Here is a 21,888-nt window from a genome sequence, read left to right as displayed (position 1 = left end):
AGATTCAAGATCAGGAGCGTGCGTCAAGCGAAAGGAGCGAGCACCCAAAACACCTTCGGCTTCGGATTGTATCCATGTCCCATGCTCTATTGGATTGAGATCTGGTGATTGTGGAGGCCATTTGAGTACAGCGAACTCATTGTCATGTTCAAGAAACCAGTCTGAGATGATTCCAGCTTTATGACATGGCGCATTATCCTGCTGAAAGTAGCAATCAGAAGTTGGGTACATTGTGGTCATAAAGGGATGGACATGGTCAGCAACAATACTCAGGTAGGCTGTGGCGTTGCAACGATGCTCAATTGGTACCAAGGGGCCCAAAGAGTGCCAAGAAAATATTCCCCACACCATGACACCACCACCACCAGCCTGAACCGTTGATACAAGGCAGGATGGATCCATGCTTTCATGTTGTAGACGCCAAATTCTGACCCTACCATCCGAATGTCGCAGCAGAAATCGAGACTCATCAGACCAGGCAACGTTTTTCCAATCTTCTATTGTCCAATTTCGATGAGCTTGTGCAAATTGTAGCCTCAGTTTCCTGTTCTTAGCTGAAAGGAGTGGCACCCGGTGTGGTCTTCTGCTGCTGTAGCCCATCTGCCTCAAAGTTCGACGTACTGTGCGTTCAGAGATGCTCTTATGCCCACCTTGGTTGTAACGGGTGGTTATTTGAGTCACTGTTGCCCTTCTATCAGCTCGAACCAGTCTGGCCATTCTCCTCTGACCTCTGGCATCAACAAGGCATTTCCGCCCACAGAACTGCCGCTCACTGGATGTTTTTTCTTTTTCGGACCATTCTCTGTAAACCCTAGAGATGGTTGTGCGTGAAAATCCCAGTAGATTAGCAGTTTCTGAAATACTCAGACCAGCCCTTCTGGCACCAACAATCATGCCACGTTCAAAGTCACTCAAATCACCTTTCTTCCCCATACTGATGCTCGGTTTGAACTGCAGGAGATTGTCTTGACAATGTCTACATGCCTAAATGCACTGGGTTACCGCCATGTGATTGGCTGCTTAGAAATTAAGTGTTAACGAGCAGTTGGACAGGTGTACCTAATAAAGTGGCCGGTGAGTGTATGTTCTTTTATGTATTTCTTCATACGTTGCCACACTGACATAAAGAAGAGTTAATGCATAAATATTCAGTGCTAGAAATTCAATCAACTTTTTATTTCAACCCCCGATGGCACAGATTTACTTCCATAGGATGTGTCAATCCATTTATTTATATAACAAAAATAACAAACAATTCGGTTCACAATCCGCCGTGCCTCACGGTAAAAAGTCATTTGCCTTGCTGTGCGCCACACCTGCACTAATTAGCCCTGGTGTTAAATAGACTTGTGGCAGAAACAGCGCCATCCCATTGTAGTATTCAGAATGGCTCCACCAATAGTAAAACAACGGCAGCTGATAACAATGGCATGAGTGAGTGTGGAGGCAGCCTCGCCGACACACGGGGCCTTTCTCAATATGCGTTCTTGTGTGGACGTTTGTTCTCGTGGACTCGTGAAACGTCATCAGTCGCAGCCCTGAGTACTGTTTCAATTCTAAAGTCCGCAGTCTTCTATGAAATACTCCGCCGATTTTCACGTCTCCGTAGCAGTTATTCCCTGATATTTACCTGTACTATGACGAGTCTTCATACGTTTTAATGTGGTGTCAGAGACTGGTGTTGTTCACCGGTTACGTCTGTTTGAGGACAGAGTTTAGATTCATAACTTCATGTTTAAATGTAACTTTAACGTATTGTCTGTATCCGCAGAGTGCAGCTTGTTTATTGTCCATGATTGTGCATTAAAACTAACGATGTTTTAATTAAAGGACACTAAAAACTAAACCGGCAGCAGAACTTCAGCTTCATAGAAACCCTGAAGCTCTGAATTATAATAATAATTAATAAAATAATTCCACATATGAATTATTGTATAGTTCTCTGTAAGATCTTGTGGTCAGCATCTTGCTGTACGAGGACCACTACACTGATTATTAGCCTCTTGATGTTTGAGAACAAGACAAATGGTAGGTGTGTGTACATTCAAATATTTTAGTATAATAGTTTATGTTTTGTTACTATATCCAACCTCCTCCTCCTAAAATGATAAAGCTAATTATTTTTGACTGATTATATGAATATATATATGGTGCTCAATATTATATATACCATTTCTTTTAAATGAAAATGAGACAAAAGCTTGTTAATAGTAAAATATTTAAGTCAAGAACTAAATTAAAACGTATTAGCAAGACCAGCTGACGTGGTGACGTCATCAAGTCGGCTGCTGTTCCAATTGCGGAAATGTCCGTTCTCCGTTCTCCCGTACCCGAGAGTCAGGACTCCCGAGTCTATTCTCGCGGGAACGCAAGTCCGTTCTCGCCGTCTCAGGTATTGAGAAAGGGCCCCTGCCTGTAGCGCAGCAGAGCAACCGCAGAGTGAGCGACGCGGAAGAATGACGCACTTCCGTCACCAACGGGCAAGAGAGGGCGTAAGGGGGTGAATTAGCAGTTTTTGCACAGGGTCCTTCAGCCGTGATTGACCCAGAGAGCGCCCGGTAATTAAGAGTTCAACTGCTACATACGCTACGAGATTGACATTCATTTGTGCGTCGTCTGAAAACATCCCAGGTCTCCTTGAAAGATCTTTCACCATCTCATCCATTCACATCGCTCATGACGTCCACCTGACGCGGTTGCTAAAGCTCGCATTGCCCGAAACCGATCATTTGCGAACTTTCCGGTCTTTTTTGCCGGCGAGGTCCAACTGGCAAGGTAAAAACTGAAATTACAACTCACGGTGCTGCAGGTTCCCGTCCTTTTGGAGTCTATTTTCTTGATCTTATGCTGCAAATTTTGTAAATGAGATACATCAATGTTGTGCATAAAAATCAAGAGTGACTTATATAATCTCTGAACACACACATTTGTTTTTACTATTTTCTGAGAGTTGATAATTATTAAATACAAGTGAACTCTTCTATTTGTAGAACAGTAAAGCTGCCTGCCCGTATCACTCTTCATTTAACGTCATTTACTTTTCTCATCCAGGGCAAAAGGGCAGTGTCTTGAAGCGTCAGGAATCTGTGCCCCTGCCTGATTTTATCTATCAAACAAAAAGCATTTTCATTAAAACTCCAAGCAAGCAGAAAAACCACCTATGACCTCTCAAGTCCTTTGGCCTTTCAGATAACAAGAGCAGTAACAAGGAAATGACCTGGTACACGGGAACCATCTGCTGGTGCTATGCATGCAAAGCTCCATATAAACAATATGGAGGAAAAGAACTCGCAGAAAAGCAAAAAAATGGTTTATGGTGTTTCTCAAGTCGTCCCACACACATTGGACTCGGACACATTTAAAAAAGTAGCATCATTTGGAAACTATTTATTGAACAATTGCAACCAGATATCAGTTAAATACAGAATTTTCATCCTCTCTCTACATCCCCAGATGGCAGGGACTCACTCGGCTTCATTACACTGAGAGGAGGGAATGTTACAGGACTTTGTAAGGCGCACTCTGTGCTGGAAGTCATTTGGCTTTCTGTCTTCTGATAATAAAGAGAAACAAAATCTGAGTCTGCTTCTGCAAAGTCCCAACGCTCCTCCTCGCCACACTCCACAGCTGAATCCTCCGCATACAGACCATGGCAAAATGACACAAATAGGGAGCCGAGAAGAGTAAACCAGTATATACGAGTGAGACACACCTGTGCTGAATGCAGTCTGAGATGTGAAGTCATGATTTGAAAAGCTAAAAGTAGAATTATCAACATGAATATATTAGAAAAATGGCAATTAGTCTTTGATAAACACCTCGCCTCACCTACTCCCAACCAGGGTAAACAGGGTTATAAATTAAAATGTCCAAATTAAATCAATTCAACCAAAACTTTGGGCCCATTCGGTTCCATTTCAAGACTGGAAAATCCTCATTGAAAACAAATGGCACTTTTCAGTCTCTTGAACTGGAATCTGGAATATCGACTCCAATGGAATCGACCCCCGACCCTAAAATCAACTCTTTCTATTTTACATATATGGGTCAGGCGCTCTTCAAGCTTCCACCATCCTAGCAGTCGCTCCCCACAGGACAGGGGGACCTCTGTGGTCTCTGAGGGCTAGGCCACGGTTTTGAAAGTCTGCAGTATGAGGTTGGTTTGGTGGATGAGCCGGTTTGCACTTATGAAGACATTTATTGCCCTGGGGAAAAAACACACAAAAAAGTGAGTCAAAACTCAAGAAAACAGATTGGAGAAGCTCATTACTGCTGTTCAAATATTGTATACAGTACATATAAATATAGTATATAGAGCAAACAAGTTCTACAAAGACATTCAAAGTTACACATCGTTAGACAAGGAGATTGGCCGATTCTCTTTCTGCTTGTTTGCTAATTACGCGAGTCGGCATCTGTGTATCATGCATTCCATCACATTTGTTTTATAAATTCCCCAAAAACAAAAATGCTTTTGTTTGTTTTTGTAAACAGCATGTCCATCCAGAAATAATGTATTACTCCTTCACAAATGCTCACACGTGAGGTGTTATGGTTACACTTACTTTCCGTCTTTGAAGTATGTTTTGAGGGTGTCGCTGAAACTTTTGGAGTATTTCACAAACTCCTTTTTCTGGTGCTCCAGAGCCTTAACAAACGAGAAGATACAAAGAAACGCTGTAAGGAAACAAGAGAAAGGTACATGATTTTTTTTTTGGTCCTTGTGACTCACTCTGCGATTCTGGTACTGATATTTCTTAATGACATTGTTGACTGTGTCCAGGAGCTCTTTAATGGCGCTGGCTATGTCTCTGTAGAAAAGACAACAGAAAGACAAAAGGATTTAATCACACAAATTCAACCAAGAGGTGTAATACTCAGTGATGTAAAAGATGGTGACATGAAATCAACCTTTATAATTAGGACATCACTGTGCTATTTGTATATTTCTCCACTAATGATGGCACTATTTCTCCTATGGAGAGGTTCATGTTACAGATCAGCATTCATTTGGAATGTGTAAATCGCCTCATTTCTCAAAACGGAGACAGCGGCTAAAAACCCCATGACGTGCCTGTCTGTGCAAGAGAGTTTGCTCTTACTTGATAGTCTGTAGGAAGCGTACTCTGTCATTGATCTCATCGGGGATTTTGCTGAGAATGTGTTTCAGAGCTCTGGCCTTCTCATTTAGGTCCTGGAACTCCTGCTCAGGCCGGTCAATCATGAACTCTGCAAGAAAAAAGGCAATTTAAGCACATTCCCAGAAATGCAATGAGTTATACAACTGGACAGATACAGAAACCCAACAAACTGGCAAAGTCAGTATAGAACAAAAGAATTGGGGAGAGGATGGCCATGCAGCTGCGGGAGGTGTAAACCTGGACCTCAGGAACACAGAAGACTATTCCCACCACAGCACTTCTTCCTTTTCTACACGCACCTTCCACATCATCAGCTGCCATGCGCAGTAGGGATTCAGTGAAGTTAATTTGGACGTTCTTTTTCTCCAGGATCTTCATAATAATGTCCTGAGTCAGGCCAGGGTTCTCCCTCTCCGCCTGACAAAAGAGAATTAGGCAAGCAGGGTGAAGGAACAGACGGAGGCAAATCATCCAAAATAAGACACCTTCTCCAACCAAAGCAACAAGATGCTTCAAGCTGCAGAGCACAAAGCTTTAAACTTCCTTCAATGTGAGTTGTCCGCTGCGAGCCGTTAAGACGAATGCACGAAAGCCCTGCTACTGAACAATTCGACCTTGAGGTACACCGCGCAGGAAGCAGTGGAAGCCTCAGCGAGGCCATTCAATGAGACAAGTGAACAAAGGCTGCAAGGTGATCATATCCCCCTTTGGTTTGGATAAAGACAAAACTGCTTCTCCATGAATATGTAATCTGTGCTGGTGTTGAACGCTGCTGCTCATCAGCAGAGAGGTAACCTACGGCCACGGTGCTTTTCATATTCCAATGCAGCTATAGCAGTGGATGGATAGAAGGAAAAAAAAAGGAGGCTCGTGGACATTGCTTCACAAATGTTCACACCAACTCCTCAAGAAAAAGGATAATGTGGGTTTTTCTTGAGCACTGTATCAAAGTGGCATTGGAAGGATGTGATGGAGTAACGATGGAGGTTGATTAAAGAACTACGGATAAAACAACACTCTTTTACAACTTTGGTTTTAAATACTTCTGCCCATCAATTCTATTGCATACACTAATGTTGAACTTCCCAAAATAAGTGCAAAGATCTCTCAACGTGACAACATTGTTAAAAATGGGCTAAAAGCGAAGCAAGCACTGAAGGTCAGACGATCCTATAGGTTATAAACAAGCCCGGATTATTATTTAAACCCCTAGAGAAACTGTTTGAAAACTGAACTAGTTAATTTCAGATATCGACAATATATTCGTTGCTCATCCATATTACTACCCTGAATGAAATTGGGTGTTACATGGTTGTTGAGACAATACATCTGACAACTTCACATAAGGCTCTTGGTAATACTAATGTAAGTTTGTTTTTACTATTTGTGCCAATTCTTTGTTAATTTGTTAAAGAACAATTGCTAGTTTCCTGCCAGTGTCCTTAAGGAAATACATATTGGTAAGAGCATCAGAATTCAATCATTGAATTCAATATGTTTAAAATAAAAAGGAGGGACCCGGGATACAGTCTACATTTACACCAAATATTCTTTGACAGAAAGTTGTGTAATGTCATGGAATTGATACCATTGTGATTTTACGCCAGGCCATGATCAATGCATAGTTGTACCTTTATGAAGGCTGCTCTGAGTGTCTGAGCTGCTGATAGGTTGATCCTTTCAAGCTGATGGAAAAAAGGGGAGATTACAGACATACATAATCACAGCAAACTCTGAATAGGTTGTACTTGCATCAGAATTTATAATCTAGGTGCTTCTGTTTGTTTTATTAAAGTCAAACACAATTCTGACTTATTATAAGTCTAATAATATATTTTAAAAAACATTTTAAAATAATATAATTAGTTAAAGGTGACTGCTGACAATATTAGATGTTTTACCTCATTGAAAACTGGGTACATCACGGCATACAGCGTCATGGATACCATGGAGTTTGTCTCCGCTTCATTCTTCATCTCCTCCATTGTCATCCTCCAGGGAGGAGCAGCTCTTGGTGAAAAGGTAAGGAGGAAACAGCAGCTCACACACTCTCACACATGCACTCACCCACTCACACCAACTTCAGCCACACAAGCTCCAGACTAAAAGAGAGAAAAGAAATGCAAAGAAAACAGCAGGTTTCTTATTGGGTTTAGTGTGACAATATGTCAACACATTCACTGCTTCAGTGGTAAAGTGTTTTCTAATAAGCTTTGTATATATTTAAAGTTTCATGGGAATGCGTGTAAGTATTGGCACTGATTCTTATGTGATGAAATGGAAGGGTGCTGGCTATGATGTGACCGATGAAATACAGCTCCTTAAACAGTGTCATCATAAAATTCAGCGTTGCACCGATATTTATTCAGTCACAGACCGTTGTTGAAAAGTAGCATACCAATCCCAGGCTTCATGTTGCGTGCAAATTCTAATACTACATCGACTGCCACGCCAGTGAGTTTAGGCATTGGAATTAGTATTAGTAAAAAAAATATTGTTGGATCGGTCTGTACTGAGCAGGTTATTATATAGTTATAAACATGACTACCTTTTATGAACGAACAATAACGTTTTTATTAATCTGTATTACCTTAAACATACATTGTATAGCATTTCTCTACTGTGATTACTTGTGACTTATCAGCCAACATATCAGGTGTAACTGATACAACCGAAACTGTATTAATAACTTAGTGAACCTCTAAGCATCTTACTAAGAACCAGGAAAAGGTGTCCCGGTGATCGGTTGAGAGGAGGGACACAGTTACGCGTTATCTTGACGATGACAGACAGGCCAATGTGACCCAAAGGTGTAGCGATTAGACGAAATCATGTCAAGAGTGCGGAGACAATCAGCTATTCCAAAAAAGTCCAAATTCCTATCTGATTTTTTAATTTATTGTACTCCAAATTAAAGTCAATGAAAGGGGACAGATGAATGGTTGGCAGTGCAAGCTTTGAGTTGTTAGTTATCGTAAACAAAACTGTAAACATTTAGATATTTGGCTAGCTTTACTACCTATTACTGCCTACTACCCATTACCATTACTGTCATTAATGACCTGTCCTTTAAGACATACGGTTAACGTTAGATTACTGTTGGTCAGACACAGTGTCCAACCCGGTAGCTGGGCTAACTAGCAGGCTAAAGTGGCTAACGTTGGCAAGCTGGATACAGATGGCAGCAGGTAACAGTTGGACGGCTAACGTAGACAGAGCTAGCAACGGAGCTGATGTGACGGTAACTAACCATTGACGCAAATAGATTATCAAAATTGGTTTCCAGGCTGATACTTTTCTCTGTATGCAGTCAAATTGATCGCGACCTAACCGTAAAGAGACTCAATTGAGGCCTATGGCCGACCAAATCGAAGGTAGCGAACAGCTAGCTGTTACCAGTGTAGCTCAGATGCTAGCTACTGTAAATTGGAGATTTTTATTTGCAGATGAGCTAAAACGCGTCATCAAACTGCTTAAAATCGGTGTGTGCGACAGTATATGTGTGTCAAATGTGTACTTGTAACTACCTGTGGTCTGACTTCTTTAATCGGTTGGTTACTCCGTCGATTGCCTTTTAGCTGCTATGTTTTCTTTACAAGTTAAGGCGGAAGTTTTTTAGGACTGGCCTCAGCGACATCTTCCGGTCCGGAAGGTATATGCGTAACTACGTAAACATACGTCGTCCAATCAGAGGGGGGATGGATATACGTTTTTGACTGTAAAATCTAGTAACTTTCTATTTCTGTTATTTCATTATTTTTATTAGATTTGGAGGGTAACCACGATAAAAACGTTGGATGATTTGTAAATGACATACATGCTAATATCCCAGACTGTAAACCTGAGGTTGTTCTCACATACTTACTCACATACATATTTTATGTCTGGCAGGATTTTAGTCAATTTAAGTCAACTTTAAATTTAAAGTTTAATTTCTTTGATCGAGTAAATATGTTTCTATGTTGATGTTTCATATATACCGGGTGCATATTTTAGAGCAAGTTAAGAGGATGAGAGGCGCTAATCTAAGCAGAATGAATGAATGACTGGGTGTGGGAGTTCGACACAACATGTATGTTGGGCTTTTAAGTATTTTTTTTGTATGAGTATGAATTAAAATTCTTTGCTGGTGGTAATTTTGTATTCTTGTGTTGCAGTCATCATCCCCTACCTGCTGTCCTTTATCAGTTTTGATTTTGTTTTCCGTAGTTCGTCCGTTCCTGGTCTATTGTATGTTGTTCCCTGTCTGTAAGAGCGAACTAACAACTTTAATTGTTTCCGTTTGTCATCTGGTCACTTCCTCTACGTTTTCTCTGTACCTTCTGCAGTGCTCTGGGTAGACCACCTGATCCTGGGTGAACCAAAGCGTGGGTTGGTTTTGCCGTGTACACAGGTGTGCAGTGCTGTGCGGGTTTGGCCGCCGTGTGCTGCATGGATCATTAAGGTTCCACTCAGAGCTTGTAATGTGTTAGAGATCATGTGGGGCCGGATTAGTTTTGGATTTAATAAATATCGTTACACTTTATTTTGCTTCAGTTTCTTATACATAAGTTAACATGTCAAGTGTTTTTTCTGGTTTATTTACTATATTTTAAAAGTAGCTTTATTTCGTTTTGCAAATGTACGAATTTCCTAATAACGTTTATGAACTTTTTACACAGTTGCCATGGAAAAAACTCTAATTTGAAACCCCATTACTTGATTAAATTAAGTTTAATGTGGTCTGATTTGGCACCTTTCTAATTAAGCACAATTGCATCAGTTTGACCCTTATGATAGTGCTGCATTCAGACACTCAACAAGTGAATTGTTTAACTTCAAATATAAATTGCATGCAAAATGGATATGGCCAAATGTATTTAGGCAGCAGGTTCAAGTTAAAGCTCTAGTTCTACTTAATTTATTTCTACAGCACATATGGGTTCAGACTAACACATGAACACACAGTCTCTTAAAATAATCTCAATTTTAAACTGCAGTTTACAACAGATCGATGTTGACTTGTGATCAACAAGTGCTGTTTCTACTGTGAGTCAGGTCACATATTTTTTGTTGTCTCTTCTGACTTTTGTCTTGTTTTTGATGACCAGAGTCCACAACCTATAAACTCCATTAGAGGACAACAATTTGGATGAAACTGGGACTCAAATCCTGCAGCAACATCCAAACACTGGATACCAAATAGTGGTTGGGCCTTGAATGCACCACACACACGTATACAAGGTAAGTGACAGTAGTCATTATGTTTGGTTATTTACTTGTGCACAGATTCTGATCAGATGAGACAGTGCTAACTCTATACCTTTTATTTCTATTGTGAAGTCCGAAGGAGATCTTTGCTAAAGTAGATTGTAAGTGGCAGCCAGTCATCTGATCATTTTTTATGACATTAACACAGATTGTAAGCAGACTAAATTATTTAATTCCCCCTCAGGATAAAAAGGGTCTGGAGAGACGTTTATAAGGGTGTATTTGATCTCTTCTACTCCATCTTTACCTTGAGGGAGAAGGCCTTCTCAACCTGACAACGAAACTCATCTCTAGGCTGCACCGGTGCTTTGTTCCCCACGTAAAGAAACACCTTCAGATTATCCAGGATGGCTGGACCTGCTGCGACTACGTACCGAGGGAAACCAGTCCCACTGACCACTAAGGGAAACCAGTCCCCCCCGCAACTGGAGTCTACATGAACACGAGGCACAGCAGGACCCAGTACAGGTGTAAATTAATTCTGTCATTTTATTTTTAATATGACCATATTTCCCTACATGGGACAATGTCAACCTGAACCGTATCTCACATTACACTAAGTTTTTAATTATGTCGGGAAAGTACATTTCAAAGTGCATGTATCAGAAGCATAATGTAACAGGGAGGCCTGTACATTTTTAGTCTGCACATCATGGGCACTTGCTAAAATGTTGCAATCTAACAAGTGTTTTAGGGAGATGATTATACATCATAGCTCTCTGTTCCCTATATATTAATTCATCGGCTCTCTGGGATTGTAATCAATCTCTTTCTGATGCCATAGCTGTTCATATTCATCCAGAATCCAATGAAGTTATAAAACCAGTGATATTTACAACAAGGTTCTAAAATATAAAAAACTAACTGAAAATAACTCCGCTCCGTAGGAATGTTGACCATAAGAACTTAAACCTTTGGCTGAACAGGCCCTTTAACCTGAACCCTTTTAACTGCAGGTCCACTTGGAGGTTGGAGTTGACTGGACTGAAGCGTGTGGTCATCGTCAGCCTGGTATTTCCCAAACTCTGTTCTGTTTCACAAGAATAAAAAGATCAACACAAAAGTAAAAATAATGCTAATGATACTTACGGGCTTTACTGAACTTTTCAACATTATTTATAGACATTTTTCTCAAAACACTGAAAATATTTGCAGCAACAGATCACCTCTTCCTTTTCCATTCAATGTATGGACCAAACCGTTTTGAAACCTCTGATAGAATCAAGTGAAGAGAAGCTGTAATGGGTAAAGAGAGCGATTTATTAAGCATGAGCTAGATGTTCATGTTACACAAATAATTTAGTTTCATGAAAAAAGTAGATATCAACTGAATGCAAAAACTGGTTTCTCTGACGTGGTACAAAAAAAAGTACAATGATCTGAGTGGGCGTATGATGAGGCATTGCTGTCTTGTATGTCAAGCACAAAACCCATCTCAAATATTTGTTGGTTTCTTCCGAAATGTTGAGACACAAACAAATCTGCAGGCCAAATGCCCCGCCCAAAAGAAACTGCCAGGACCGCCGGCCAATCACAGCCGGCCTACGCAGTGCTCAAGCTCCTTTAAAGCCCCCCGCGTCACAGGGGAGGGACGGAGCAGTCTGATTGGTGCATGAATTGAATACGTCGCAACGAAGAGAATACTCATCTGTTCGCAGTAGCACCAGACGGAGTTAGGTACCTACAGCATACTTTACAAAAGCAGGGTCTTGTTCTAAACTGTCAACGAAACAACCGAACAACTGTTCTCTTTTGAACGAAACCAGATTCAAGACATCTTTACTCTCCAAGTGGTGAGTGTTTCCGGGTTTGTTTTAGTTCATACATTCATTTACATATTATTTGTTTTTGAATTACATAAATATCGGACGGGGATTTCTGAGACAATATGACTAGTTTTTATTGGTAAGAGACTCGGGAAATACACATTTTCATAGTTAAAGCGCTGGCTCTCCCCGCATGAATTAACTCAGGAAACGAGCGTCTTTTGAAAGCATGACCCGCCCTAAATTCTCTCTGATTGGCGGGTTGTTTCTAGCTGCGTAGGTTAGATTGGTGAGGTCCAGACATGTAGCCAATAACAGGCCGAGCAGGATGGGTCTGTCCCAGCGCGTTCCAGATACTCATGTCGTAGCAGCTGTGGCGTATCCCGATATCTATTCTTTAATCTTTAGCCCTAAACCCGAAAATCCGAAATGACATCAACTGATCAATGGTGGAGTGTGGAAGGGTACGAGGACTTGTGACGCAACTATAAATGGATCGGTACTTCACCGTCAGCACGTTCCATTGATCTATCTAAAACATATTGTATACATACTTTGTGTGCCTTTTTTTGCTGTGGAGTGGAGAGTTAATTGTTAAGTAATCAATTAATAGGAATGGGCAATTTTTTTTTTTAAAGGTTCATAAATGAATAATATGTGTAATATAACTAGGTAATATCTGTGTGTATATAGTCTTGACCTCCTGATATAATTTATTTTTTAGTATTTTAATGTAAATTCTCCTATGTAATATTTAAGGCTGCTTCTCTTCTACCTTTTTACCCCATTCCTTATATGCCTGCGCCTTTCAATACTACCATACTAATTAGTTAAAAATAATTGTCTGTTTTGGCACACCACTTTTGACGTTTTTCAAAAGTTGTGTGCCAAAATCCCCATGGTGTTCATCTGGTATTCTGCACTTTACAAGCAAGTGTGTTTTCTGACTTTTCTGATACAAGTGGTCTTAAATAGTACTGAATTTCTGTAGTACAACCCACAAGCTTGTGATTTGATAGTTGGATTCTTTAGGCCCTCCCTGATTATCCAGGAACACACTTCAAAGCCAGTGAGTGAGCGAGTGAGTAAGCCATTGAGGTTTGGCATTGGGATTAGGTATGTGTCATACCACATAGCTCAACACTGTTTGCCAGCTTTCTTTTTTTAATACGCCTTGGGTTTGTTAAGGTAAACTCTACTGAACCTAATTCTTTGTTTCTCTCTTCGCAGACTCTGCAGCCATGTCTGCCAACGTTCATATCAACAGCTCTAATGTGAAGTACACAGATACACACATTGTGTCTCAGTATCCCTACCAGACCACATCAGTTCAGAGAGATGGGAACAAAGTAACAGTACGTGGACATCTTTTATATTTATCTGTGTATAGTTTGCATCTGTGTGTGTGTGTGTGTGTTATTTGCACAGTGCCCCTCTAATTTTGTTCTTCATCTGGGAACAGGTGACCCCCCGCACCACCGAGATGACATTTCGCACAGAGCGGCATGTTCCCCGGCTGGGTGTGATGCTGGTGGGCTGGGGGGGTAACAACGGGTCCACAGTGACAGCAGCTGTACTGGCCAACAAGCTGGGCCTCACCTGGAGAACCAATACTGGGGTGAAGGTGAGTGGGTGACACAAAGCGCCAGAACACATCTGCTTTATAAAAATTATTTTTCCTCACGTGTCAAACGTGGTCATTGATAAAGCCGGATGTTATTTTCCGCTGCTGGTTTACACAAATATCACAATGGTGCAGGAAAACAACGGCAATAGACTTGACATGTACTGTATTTTACATTAAAATAATCACTTGTATAACTTTCAGTGTTTCACCTTAATAACAGGGGGGGCAACCCCCCCTGAAATTACCCCCACCCCCCCAAAAAAAAATAATGCCCGTGTGGTGCTCACAGCAGCGGGGCACAGAGCACCGGAGTGACTACTCCGTTGGCCCTACCAATTACTGTAAACTGATTTTTCTGGCTACTTCGATTATTCTTTCCATAAAGGGACAGAATAGTTTTAGATGCTAAATGATCTCTTTACTACCAGACAATACCCTTAAGCTGCCACATGGGTGCAAATAGAAGACCTTATTGTCCTAGTTTATAATTATAGCCTACTTTATTTCCCCCGATACGGTGGCAGAAACTCATTAGAAGCTGGTTATGCTGACCTGTTCGGTAGGGTGTTAAGGGCTTAACTATCTCTGGTCCCGAGCATATCCCCTTATTTGGGCATACATTGTTGCCGCTATGAGCTGGTTCACGTGATTTCCATTTCAGACATTTTTCTCTGGTTCAAAGAATGTAATGCACTTATAAAAACATTAAACCCTGTACACGGAATGACACCTGTGTTTTCTCTTCTTTTTGTTCCACATTCTACAGAAAGCCAACTACTTTGGCTCACTCCTCCAGGCGTCTACTGTTTGTCTGGGAACAGGGCTGGAGGGCGAGGTCAACGTGCCAATTTGTGACCTCCTACCCATGGTTCACCCTAATGATATAGTCTTTGACGGTACGAACAATTGCAGATGAAGAGCCTCTCCATGAGGTTCTAGATTGTCAGATGGGCTTCAGTATGGTGTCCTCTAATGCAGTGGTTCTCAACTTGTCTGGCTCCGGGACCCACCTTTACCACTTAATGACAAGCCGCGACCCAATTCGATCGGTCAACGGGGGGGGGGGGGGTAGCGGTGTTGCCGACGGGGGGGGGTTGCTTCCGCGTTCGCTAGCGGTGTCGACGGGGGGGCGGGGTTAGCGATGTTGCCGACGGGGTTTTTTCTTTACATTTTTCCATGAGTCGGGACCCACCAGTTGAGAAACACTGCTCTAATGCAATCCAGTCTGTTGCTTTTTTAATGAATAGTTTTACAAAGGAAGCTGTATATAAAGCTGCTGTAGTCTATTATAAGATGGTTGACTTGCAGAGGTCAACCTGTGCTATTTCTAGAAAATTGTGTGTGTGTATATACGTATGTGTGTGTATATATATATATATATATATATATATATATCCATATTGAAGTGTGTTTGTGTTTTTAGGCTGGGATATCTCTTCAATGGATCTTGGCAGAGCGATGGAGAGAGCTCAGGTGTTTGACTGGTCATTACAAGAGCAGCTGCGGCCACACTTGAGCCAAATGAAACCCAGACCGTCCATCTATATCCCAGATTTCATTGCTGCAAATCAAGAGAGCCGGGCGGACAACGTCCTAACTGGAAGCATGGCAGAACAGGTAATGCTTCTCTTAGGGCTGGAGTCTCTGCTCCATATGATTTAGTTTCATGTTGCTTCATGTATAAGTTTAATCTGACTTAAAAGAATACATGGTGTTTCAGGTGGAGCAGATCAGAGCTGACATAAGGGACTTCCGTCAATCAAGTGGTGTGGACAAAGTCATTGTTCTGTGGACCGCCAACACTGAGCGCTTCTGTGATATCATACCCGGGGTCAATGACAAGGCAAAGAACCTGCTTGCTGCAATCCAGGTGAGAGTTTGGTTACAAAACTTTGTGATTCATAAGGATCATTCTCTTTCAATTGTCCTAGAAACCATCCCAAACTTTGATGGTGGCTAGTATTCATGTGTTCAACTTCCTTGCATTCAATTTCCTCCTAATGCTGAGGACCAAACAGTAATCCTTGATCCATTTAGAGATTAATACAGTTTAGAGGATAAGAAGATTAGCTCTCTTCACTTCACTGATTTGTAGATGAAATTCCATAATGAGTCAGCTTTTCCTTTTTTGTATGGGATATGGGGAAGAAATGATTCTCCACTCCTGGGTTTGTTTCTATTTTGTCTGTAGTCCTCAGCATTTACAGACAACTGTAAAATGGTGACGCACTCTGTACCGTACATAATCTCTCTTTCTCTCTTTCTTTAGGCTGGAGCAGAGGTCTCTCCCTCCACTCTGTTTGCAGTGGCCAGTATACTGGAGGGTTGTGCCTACATCAATGGTTCTCCGCAGAACACTTTTGTCCCTGGTGCCATCGAGCTGGCCGTGCAGAATGGGGTGTTCATTGGAGGAGATGACTTCAAATCCGGTCAGACCAAGGTTAAATCGGTGCTGGTGGACTTTCTGGTCAGCTCGGGTATCAAGGTGAGAAAAAGGTTGCATGGATAGTGGTACTGGTCTGATACGTTTAATGTTCTGAACAAGACTATTTCAATAAGTTCTCCCCCTTCCCCTCCCAAACAGCCGACCTCCATTGTCAGCTACAATCACCTTGGCAACAATGATGGGAAGAACCTGTCTGCTCCTCAGCAGTTTCGCTCAAAAGAGATCTCCAAGAGCAACGTGGTGGATGACATGGTCCAGTCCAACTCCATATTGTACCAGCCTGGAGAGAAACCTGACCACTGTGTGAGTGACTCGCACACAGGCGGAAAATTAGCTCCAAATGGATGTTTACCGAATACAATTCATTGAATGTTTTAAACCGCCTCTATCTTACTTCAGGTGGTGATTAAGTATGTCCCCCGTGTGGGAGACAGCAAGCGTGCCATGGATGAATACACTTCTGAAATTATGATGGGAGGGACCAACACTATCGCAATGCACAACACCTGTGAGGTCAGTGGTCACTAAATCTATTTGGGGAACGCATGGAGCTTTTTTTCAGGTTTTACTTCCCTAGCTGCTTTGGTCCATCACCATTCATACACATATGCATCAAATAACATCCATTCTGGTTATCTGGCTGATGGCCTTCCCCCGGATGTTCCAACTTATCTACACAATAGTTCATTCCATCTAAAATAATTAAAAAAGTTCTGCCAGTGGTCTTAAGGCAACTTAAGCTGTCAAGATAGATTTTAATATGCTCTCCATTCAAACAAAAGTGCTTCACATTAGTGTCTTTTCCTAGAGAAAACAAAATCATATTCTTTTCAGATAGCAAGCAAATAAACTCAAGTACACTTCTAGAAGTAGTTTGTTTATGGATCAAACACTTAAAACACACTTTTCTGGTTTTCTGCATTTCTATGGTTTTCCTGAAAGCCCTTCTATAATGTACAATTTGTTAGTTTATGGTATTAAAAAAACAGGGGAACTGCATAATGTTATCCATGCATTCATGATTGTGGGTTTGCCATTCCCTTTTGCCTCTATGATGCCATTCTCATCCATTTATCTTTGCAACAGGACTCTCTACTAGCCACTCCAATCATGCTGGACCTGGTGATTCTGACAGAGCTTTGCCAGCGTATTGCTGTCCGACCCCAGGGGGAAGAGGACTTCCAGTCCTTCCACAGTGTCTTGGCACTGCTCTCTTTCCTCTGCAAGGCCCCCCTGGTCCCACGTGGGACACCGGTCATCAACGCCTTCTTTCGCCAGAGGGCCGCCATAGAAAACATCATGAGGTACAGACAATGCTTTTCTGTTTTTACTGTAGATTGCCATGCGTTTCCCCCTATGTGTCATCGGTGGCAGAAGTTAACAGAGGTTGTCTTTTTCAGAGCGTGCCTGGGCCTTCCTCCTCAGAACCATATGCTGCTGGAGCACAAGCTCCAGAGAAACTTCCTGCCTCAACACACCACCTATGTCAATGGCAATGTGACTGCTTTGAAAAAAGCTTCACTCAGCAATGGCATCCATAAACCTCTAACAAATGGCATCCATGCACATCTTGACGATGCAACTCATGCGTTGTGGCAGTAAGAACCTCACTACAGCCCAAGATGGAGCTTTAACTTAACACAATTGTTGTTGATGCCTCGTATAAAAATAGCAAACCTTCTCATTAATCATTCCTTTAAAAAAAACAACTACTGGTTCAACAACTGTGAAGAGTAAATTAAACATTTAAATTAGTAGGAATTCATTCAGTCTTAGCATAATAAAGAATTGTGTGGTGCTGCAACATTTACATATCATAAATGTCTGCCTCAATAGCTACTGAGCATCAACAGAGTTATATGAATCCCATAAACTATACTAATCTCCAAAAGGCCTAGCCTGCAACATCGTTATTCGACTAGTTTTCTTTGCGTCATGTATTTGTAAAACGTAGTTGAACATTATAGTTCATAAACATGGGTCAATATTTATTAAGCCCATGTGATGCCTATTGTCCAGCTATAAATAATAAATTAATCTGATAAATGCTTTGTTTGATGAATGTGGGGTATTTCTTAACAGTATTTTGTGTTATTGTTTAGCACTTCCTTGCATTTTGGTTTGAGGCTAATTTACAGAAAAATTAGATGTGATTGGTGACCATATATATTTATCAATCAACTGTAAAATAATTTAAACTTAACATGCATGATGGATTTTATTTTCTCTTTTTAATTGACTTATCCTCCCATTAAACCATCTATCAAGTTAAAATATGCATGAAAACTGAACATCTATTGTTGTAAAATCAAGTATTGATCAAGTGTATTAGTCAGACGTCTTTCCTGTAACCAACGATAAACTAGACTTGCTTCCATATATCACTGTGAAATTAAAATTAAAGTATTGACATACGCTTTTTCTGTAAAGCAATAGTTTGCATTAAAGGTAGCAAAGACCTACATGATATTCACTTGGGTTTCAGGGAGCTATTACCAACAGGTGAAAGCAGCCAAATGCGGCGTGGCCAGCCATAGATATCAGGAGGCCTGCGGGGTACCTGACGTCACAGAGCGTCCCTAGCAACCAGCACGGTAGAGCCAATATTTCTGCCGTAATTTTAAACTTTTTAAAATGTTTTTTTACCGCCTTCTCTGGCCATATGGCTGAATGATTAAAGCCTCTATGAGGCGTTTCCTGTCACCCGACCGGTACCGAATCACTTCCGCTGCGGTTGCTACGACACGTGACGTCATTGGCTATGGCGGACAAGGAGAAGCGCCGGTCCGGGGATTCTCCTCCAGGGATGCCCGAGGGAAAAGCGACCAAATCGGACAGCGACAAGGAGTTTCTGTCACAAGCAGGAGTCGGAGAGCTGCTGCGCGGTGCCATCCTGAAGATGGTGGAAGCCAGAACGGACGATCCCATCGGGTTCTTAGCCGACCACTTCTGCAACCTCGCCTCCGTGTCGGAGACCGGCACCGCTGGATGCAGCGATGTGGATCATTTCAGCGACGGCCCGCTGAGCGCCGGCGCGCAGGAGCAGCAGCAGCATCTTAACCGGGCGCTGTGGCACCTGAGGCTGGCGCACCACTCCCAGAGGTCTGTGTGTGTCCGGTCCTGGAGCAGACCCGTTTGACAGGACTTTGGACTTCTTTGTTTCTTAGCTGTGTCTCTCCTCACAAAAGGCTGCCTGTTTCAAGCTCATTTTTTCTCTGCTGTCGCTGAAAAATACATACTAGAGGATGTGGTTATGATAGCCATGGGTGTCTTAGGATAGCTACCACACTTTCACAAATGGTAGAACCATGTAGGCCACAATGATAATGGTGTCACAACACAGCAATTATTTGATGCCCAATATGCTGTAAAATTATGGATAACAAGCTGCAGCAGGGTTTAGGCACATTTAAAAGGGTTTAATCATAAATATACGTGATATAATTTGTAATTATTAAAGATTTGACTTCATTATTAGTAATCAAAATACACATATAAATGTATCTTTTTTTTCTTATAAATTGATCTTGAAAGCATAAGAATTAACTTATTTAGTAATTATTCATTCCACCATCTAAACCTTTTAAAAAGGATATAATGTTAAATAGTTGCACCACAACTAATATCTGTGTGTGTGTGTGTGTATATATATATCTATATATAGAGATATCATTTAAAGCTCAGTTCACCCAAATTACAAAAAAGAAATCTTTATATTTGTGATTGATGAGCTATTACTTTTAACTACCCTCTTTTTGTTCCCAGATCTGCATTCAGCAACAATGTCCGTGTGGCTTATGACCTTTTGAATCTCACTGGGCCCCTGAGGCGTTCAGGTGAGGCTCCTCAGGGACCTGATGTCTCCTGCACTGAGAGCCCAACTGAAGGTGGAGGAGGAGGAGTGAAGGGAGGCCTCTACACACAGACCCTGCAGTGCCTATGCAGTGAGGGAGGGGTCCCCGCCTCCACATCCGCCCCACTACTCCAACGCCTCCATTGCCAAGACCACGAGGCCGTCCCCTATGACATCTTTCGTCACGGTGTGCTCACGTGTGCGGTTTTCTCGGACTACATCCGGCAGGCTCAGAGGCTTTACGCTGAGGTGTGCTGCCCGGACGAAGGGCCCGCGTCGCGGGCGCTGTGCCTGACTGTGCTGGGGACCTTAAAAGAAGCCCTGGAGACTTCTCAAGGCTGTGAGGCAAATGTCAGCGATAATTCAAATACAAAAGTGCATTCCTGTCTGGAGGGTAACGTGAAGGCTTTATGCTACCTGGAGGCCAGTGCAAAGATCTCTCCATACAAGTTAGGTGAGGCCATGGCTGGAGCACAGGCACGGGGCCCGGGTGGTAACATGGATGCAAAGGAGTTTGAGAATGCAGCGGCAGAACTTTTTATCACTCGAGTGAAAGTTGTGTCCTAGGTTTCCTGTCAATTTCCACATATTGTACAATACTTAAATTTATAAAATATAAATGAATACCTTCTGGGTTCTATAAGCTACACTCACATACGTCACCTCATCTCTAGACACTATATCCTCTAATCCTTTTTTTTCTTATTTTTTTGAAGGACACTATTTTTAGAATATATTGTTTGTTGAGTTGTTAAAGTCGAAGAGATCCGCATCTGCTGCCACTAAGCAAACATCTACTGTGGAAAGGATGAGGAGTTTTCTTAATATCACAAATGATCTTGATATTTCCATTATTGTGTAGCCTTTAGCATATAATCGTCAAATTGTACCTAATACTATACATAACAAAAACCTTGTAATAAATACATTTATTTTGTTGATATGGTTGTTGATCAGAAGCTCTGTGTCCTCATAGAGGTTGTTGATTGTGATGCTACTGTATTGCATCATTTAATTGATTATTTTTTTGTTTGTTAACAATTTCATAGAGAACCAGTTTGGCAGGGGATAATAATCTCATATCCTTACATTGTAGCAGAATGTTTTTTTGGGGCAATAAACATACAATGTTCACTGATTCACTTGTTTTATTTGAACTACTTATCTCCAGTACAGTCAAGTGCTCACATTACAGATTTCTAAACAACAACAAATTGGAGCATAAAATGAAGTTAACGGATAAAGTGGAAGGTCTTAAAACCAGGGATAGACCTCAGAGGCCATATGTTTTTCAAAGCAATAGTCCTAAAAGAATGAAAGGTTTGGGAAAACTAAAAGACACATTAGCATATGCTATGCTGCTGAGTAACACATTTATATTTTACTTTTTCAGAGAGCATTGAGGAACCTAGGCAGCGAAGAACATCACAGAATTACAACCTTCGTATTTTTCCTGATGTTATTTCATCAAAATTCAAGGATGTGAAGCAAGACCTAAGTAAAAGTTGAAAGAAAATGATGTGTTTGTGAACCAGCGTGAACCACTCTGTAGCCTACGTAGAAACAATCTAGAGAAATCATTATTAAAGAAACTTAAAAATACATGACTGTATTATTAAACTGCCCTATTATACTGACTGCTAACAAATAAAGTGATCAATGAGGAAGTCCAACGCTTGTTGACGTGTATCTGGACTGAACACGTGAGTTCAAAATGGTCTCGTTCGTGTGGCGAATGTTTCACACTTTGACCAAAGCCACCAGCGCCGCCAGGTGGCAGCACCACCCTGTGTGTGTTCACAGTC

The 21,888-nt window shown here is 41.5% G+C and overlaps 3 protein-coding genes across 3 annotated transcripts; 2 read left to right on the top strand and 1 right to left on the bottom strand.

The window, feature by feature from the left end:
- Positions 1–3,372: 3,372 nt before the first annotated feature.
- Positions 3,373–8,777, bottom strand: LOC119227665 (programmed cell death protein 10). Its single transcript, XM_037486663.2, has 8 exons — positions 8,669–8,777; positions 7,043–7,243; positions 6,773–6,826; positions 5,441–5,558; positions 5,103–5,229; positions 4,733–4,811; positions 4,566–4,648; positions 3,373–4,205 (listed from the first exon to the last, which is right to left on the bottom strand). The coding sequence occupies exons 2-8, from the start codon at positions 7,130–7,132 to the stop codon at positions 4,124–4,126; spliced, it is 633 nt and encodes a 210-aa protein (XP_037342560.1). The 5' UTR covers positions 7,133–7,243; positions 8,669–8,777; the 3' UTR covers positions 3,373–4,123.
- Positions 8,778–11,974: 3,197 nt separating this feature from the next.
- LOC119227991 (inositol-3-phosphate synthase 1-A-like) lies at positions 11,975–18,278 on the top strand. The gene is made up of 11 exons (XM_037487231.2): positions 11,975–12,184; positions 13,388–13,512; positions 13,620–13,781; positions 14,551–14,680; positions 15,208–15,401; positions 15,505–15,654; positions 16,054–16,269; positions 16,369–16,533; positions 16,630–16,743; positions 17,317–17,534; positions 17,631–18,278. The coding sequence occupies exons 2-11, from the start codon at positions 13,399–13,401 to the stop codon at positions 17,830–17,832; spliced, it is 1,665 nt and encodes a 554-aa protein (XP_037343128.1). The 5' UTR covers positions 11,975–12,184; positions 13,388–13,398; the 3' UTR covers positions 17,833–18,278.
- Positions 18,279–18,954: 676 nt separating this feature from the next.
- On the top strand, positions 18,955–21,221 carry tpgs1 (tubulin polyglutamylase complex subunit 1). The gene is made up of 2 exons (XM_037485652.2): positions 18,955–19,332; positions 19,996–21,221. Exons 1-2 carry the CDS (start codon positions 18,992–18,994, stop codon positions 20,648–20,650), a joined length of 996 nt encoding a protein of 331 aa, XP_037341549.2. The 5' UTR covers positions 18,955–18,991; the 3' UTR covers positions 20,651–21,221.
- Positions 21,222–21,888: the final 667 nt, after the last annotated feature.

This window comes from Pungitius pungitius, chromosome 14 (genome assembly GCF_949316345.1).
Source record: "Pungitius pungitius chromosome 14, fPunPun2.1, whole genome shotgun sequence".
In the NCBI taxonomy this organism is placed as follows: Eukaryota; Metazoa; Chordata; class Actinopteri; order Perciformes; family Gasterosteidae; genus Pungitius; species Pungitius pungitius.
This window is presented reverse-complemented; position numbering and strand designations above follow the sequence as displayed.

Excerpts from the sequence above, each read along its gene's own strand:
- LOC119227991 (XM_037487231.2), top strand. The coding sequence starts at position 13,399 with ATGTCTGCCAACGTTCATATCAACAGCTCTAATGTGAAGTACACAGAT. Across the intron at positions 15,402-15,504 it reads CTGGAAGCATGGCAGAACAG|GTGGAGCAGATCAGAGCTGA; the intron begins GTAATGCTTCTC and ends ATGGTGTTTCAG. Across the intron at positions 17,535-17,630 it reads GCCATAGAAAACATCATGAG|AGCGTGCCTGGGCCTTCCTC; the intron begins GTACAGACAATG and ends TGTCTTTTTCAG.
- tpgs1 (XM_037485652.2), top strand. The coding sequence starts at position 18,992 with ATGGCGGACAAGGAGAAGCGCCGGTCCGGGGATTCTCCTCCAGGGATG. Across the intron at positions 19,333-19,995 it reads CTGGCGCACCACTCCCAGAG|ATCTGCATTCAGCAACAATG; the intron begins GTCTGTGTGTGT and ends TTTTGTTCCCAG.
- LOC119227665 (XM_037486663.2), bottom strand. The coding sequence starts at position 7,132 with ATGACAATGGAGGAGATGAAGAATGAAGCGGAGACAAACTCCATGGTA. Across the intron at positions 6,827-7,042 it reads TGTACCCAGTTTTCAATGAG|CTTGAAAGGATCAACCTATC; the intron begins GTAAAACATCTA and ends TTTTTCCATCAG. Across the intron at positions 5,230-5,440 it reads GGCAGCTGATGATGTGGAAG|AGTTCATGATTGACCGGCCT; the intron begins GTGCGTGTAGAA and ends TTTTTCTTGCAG.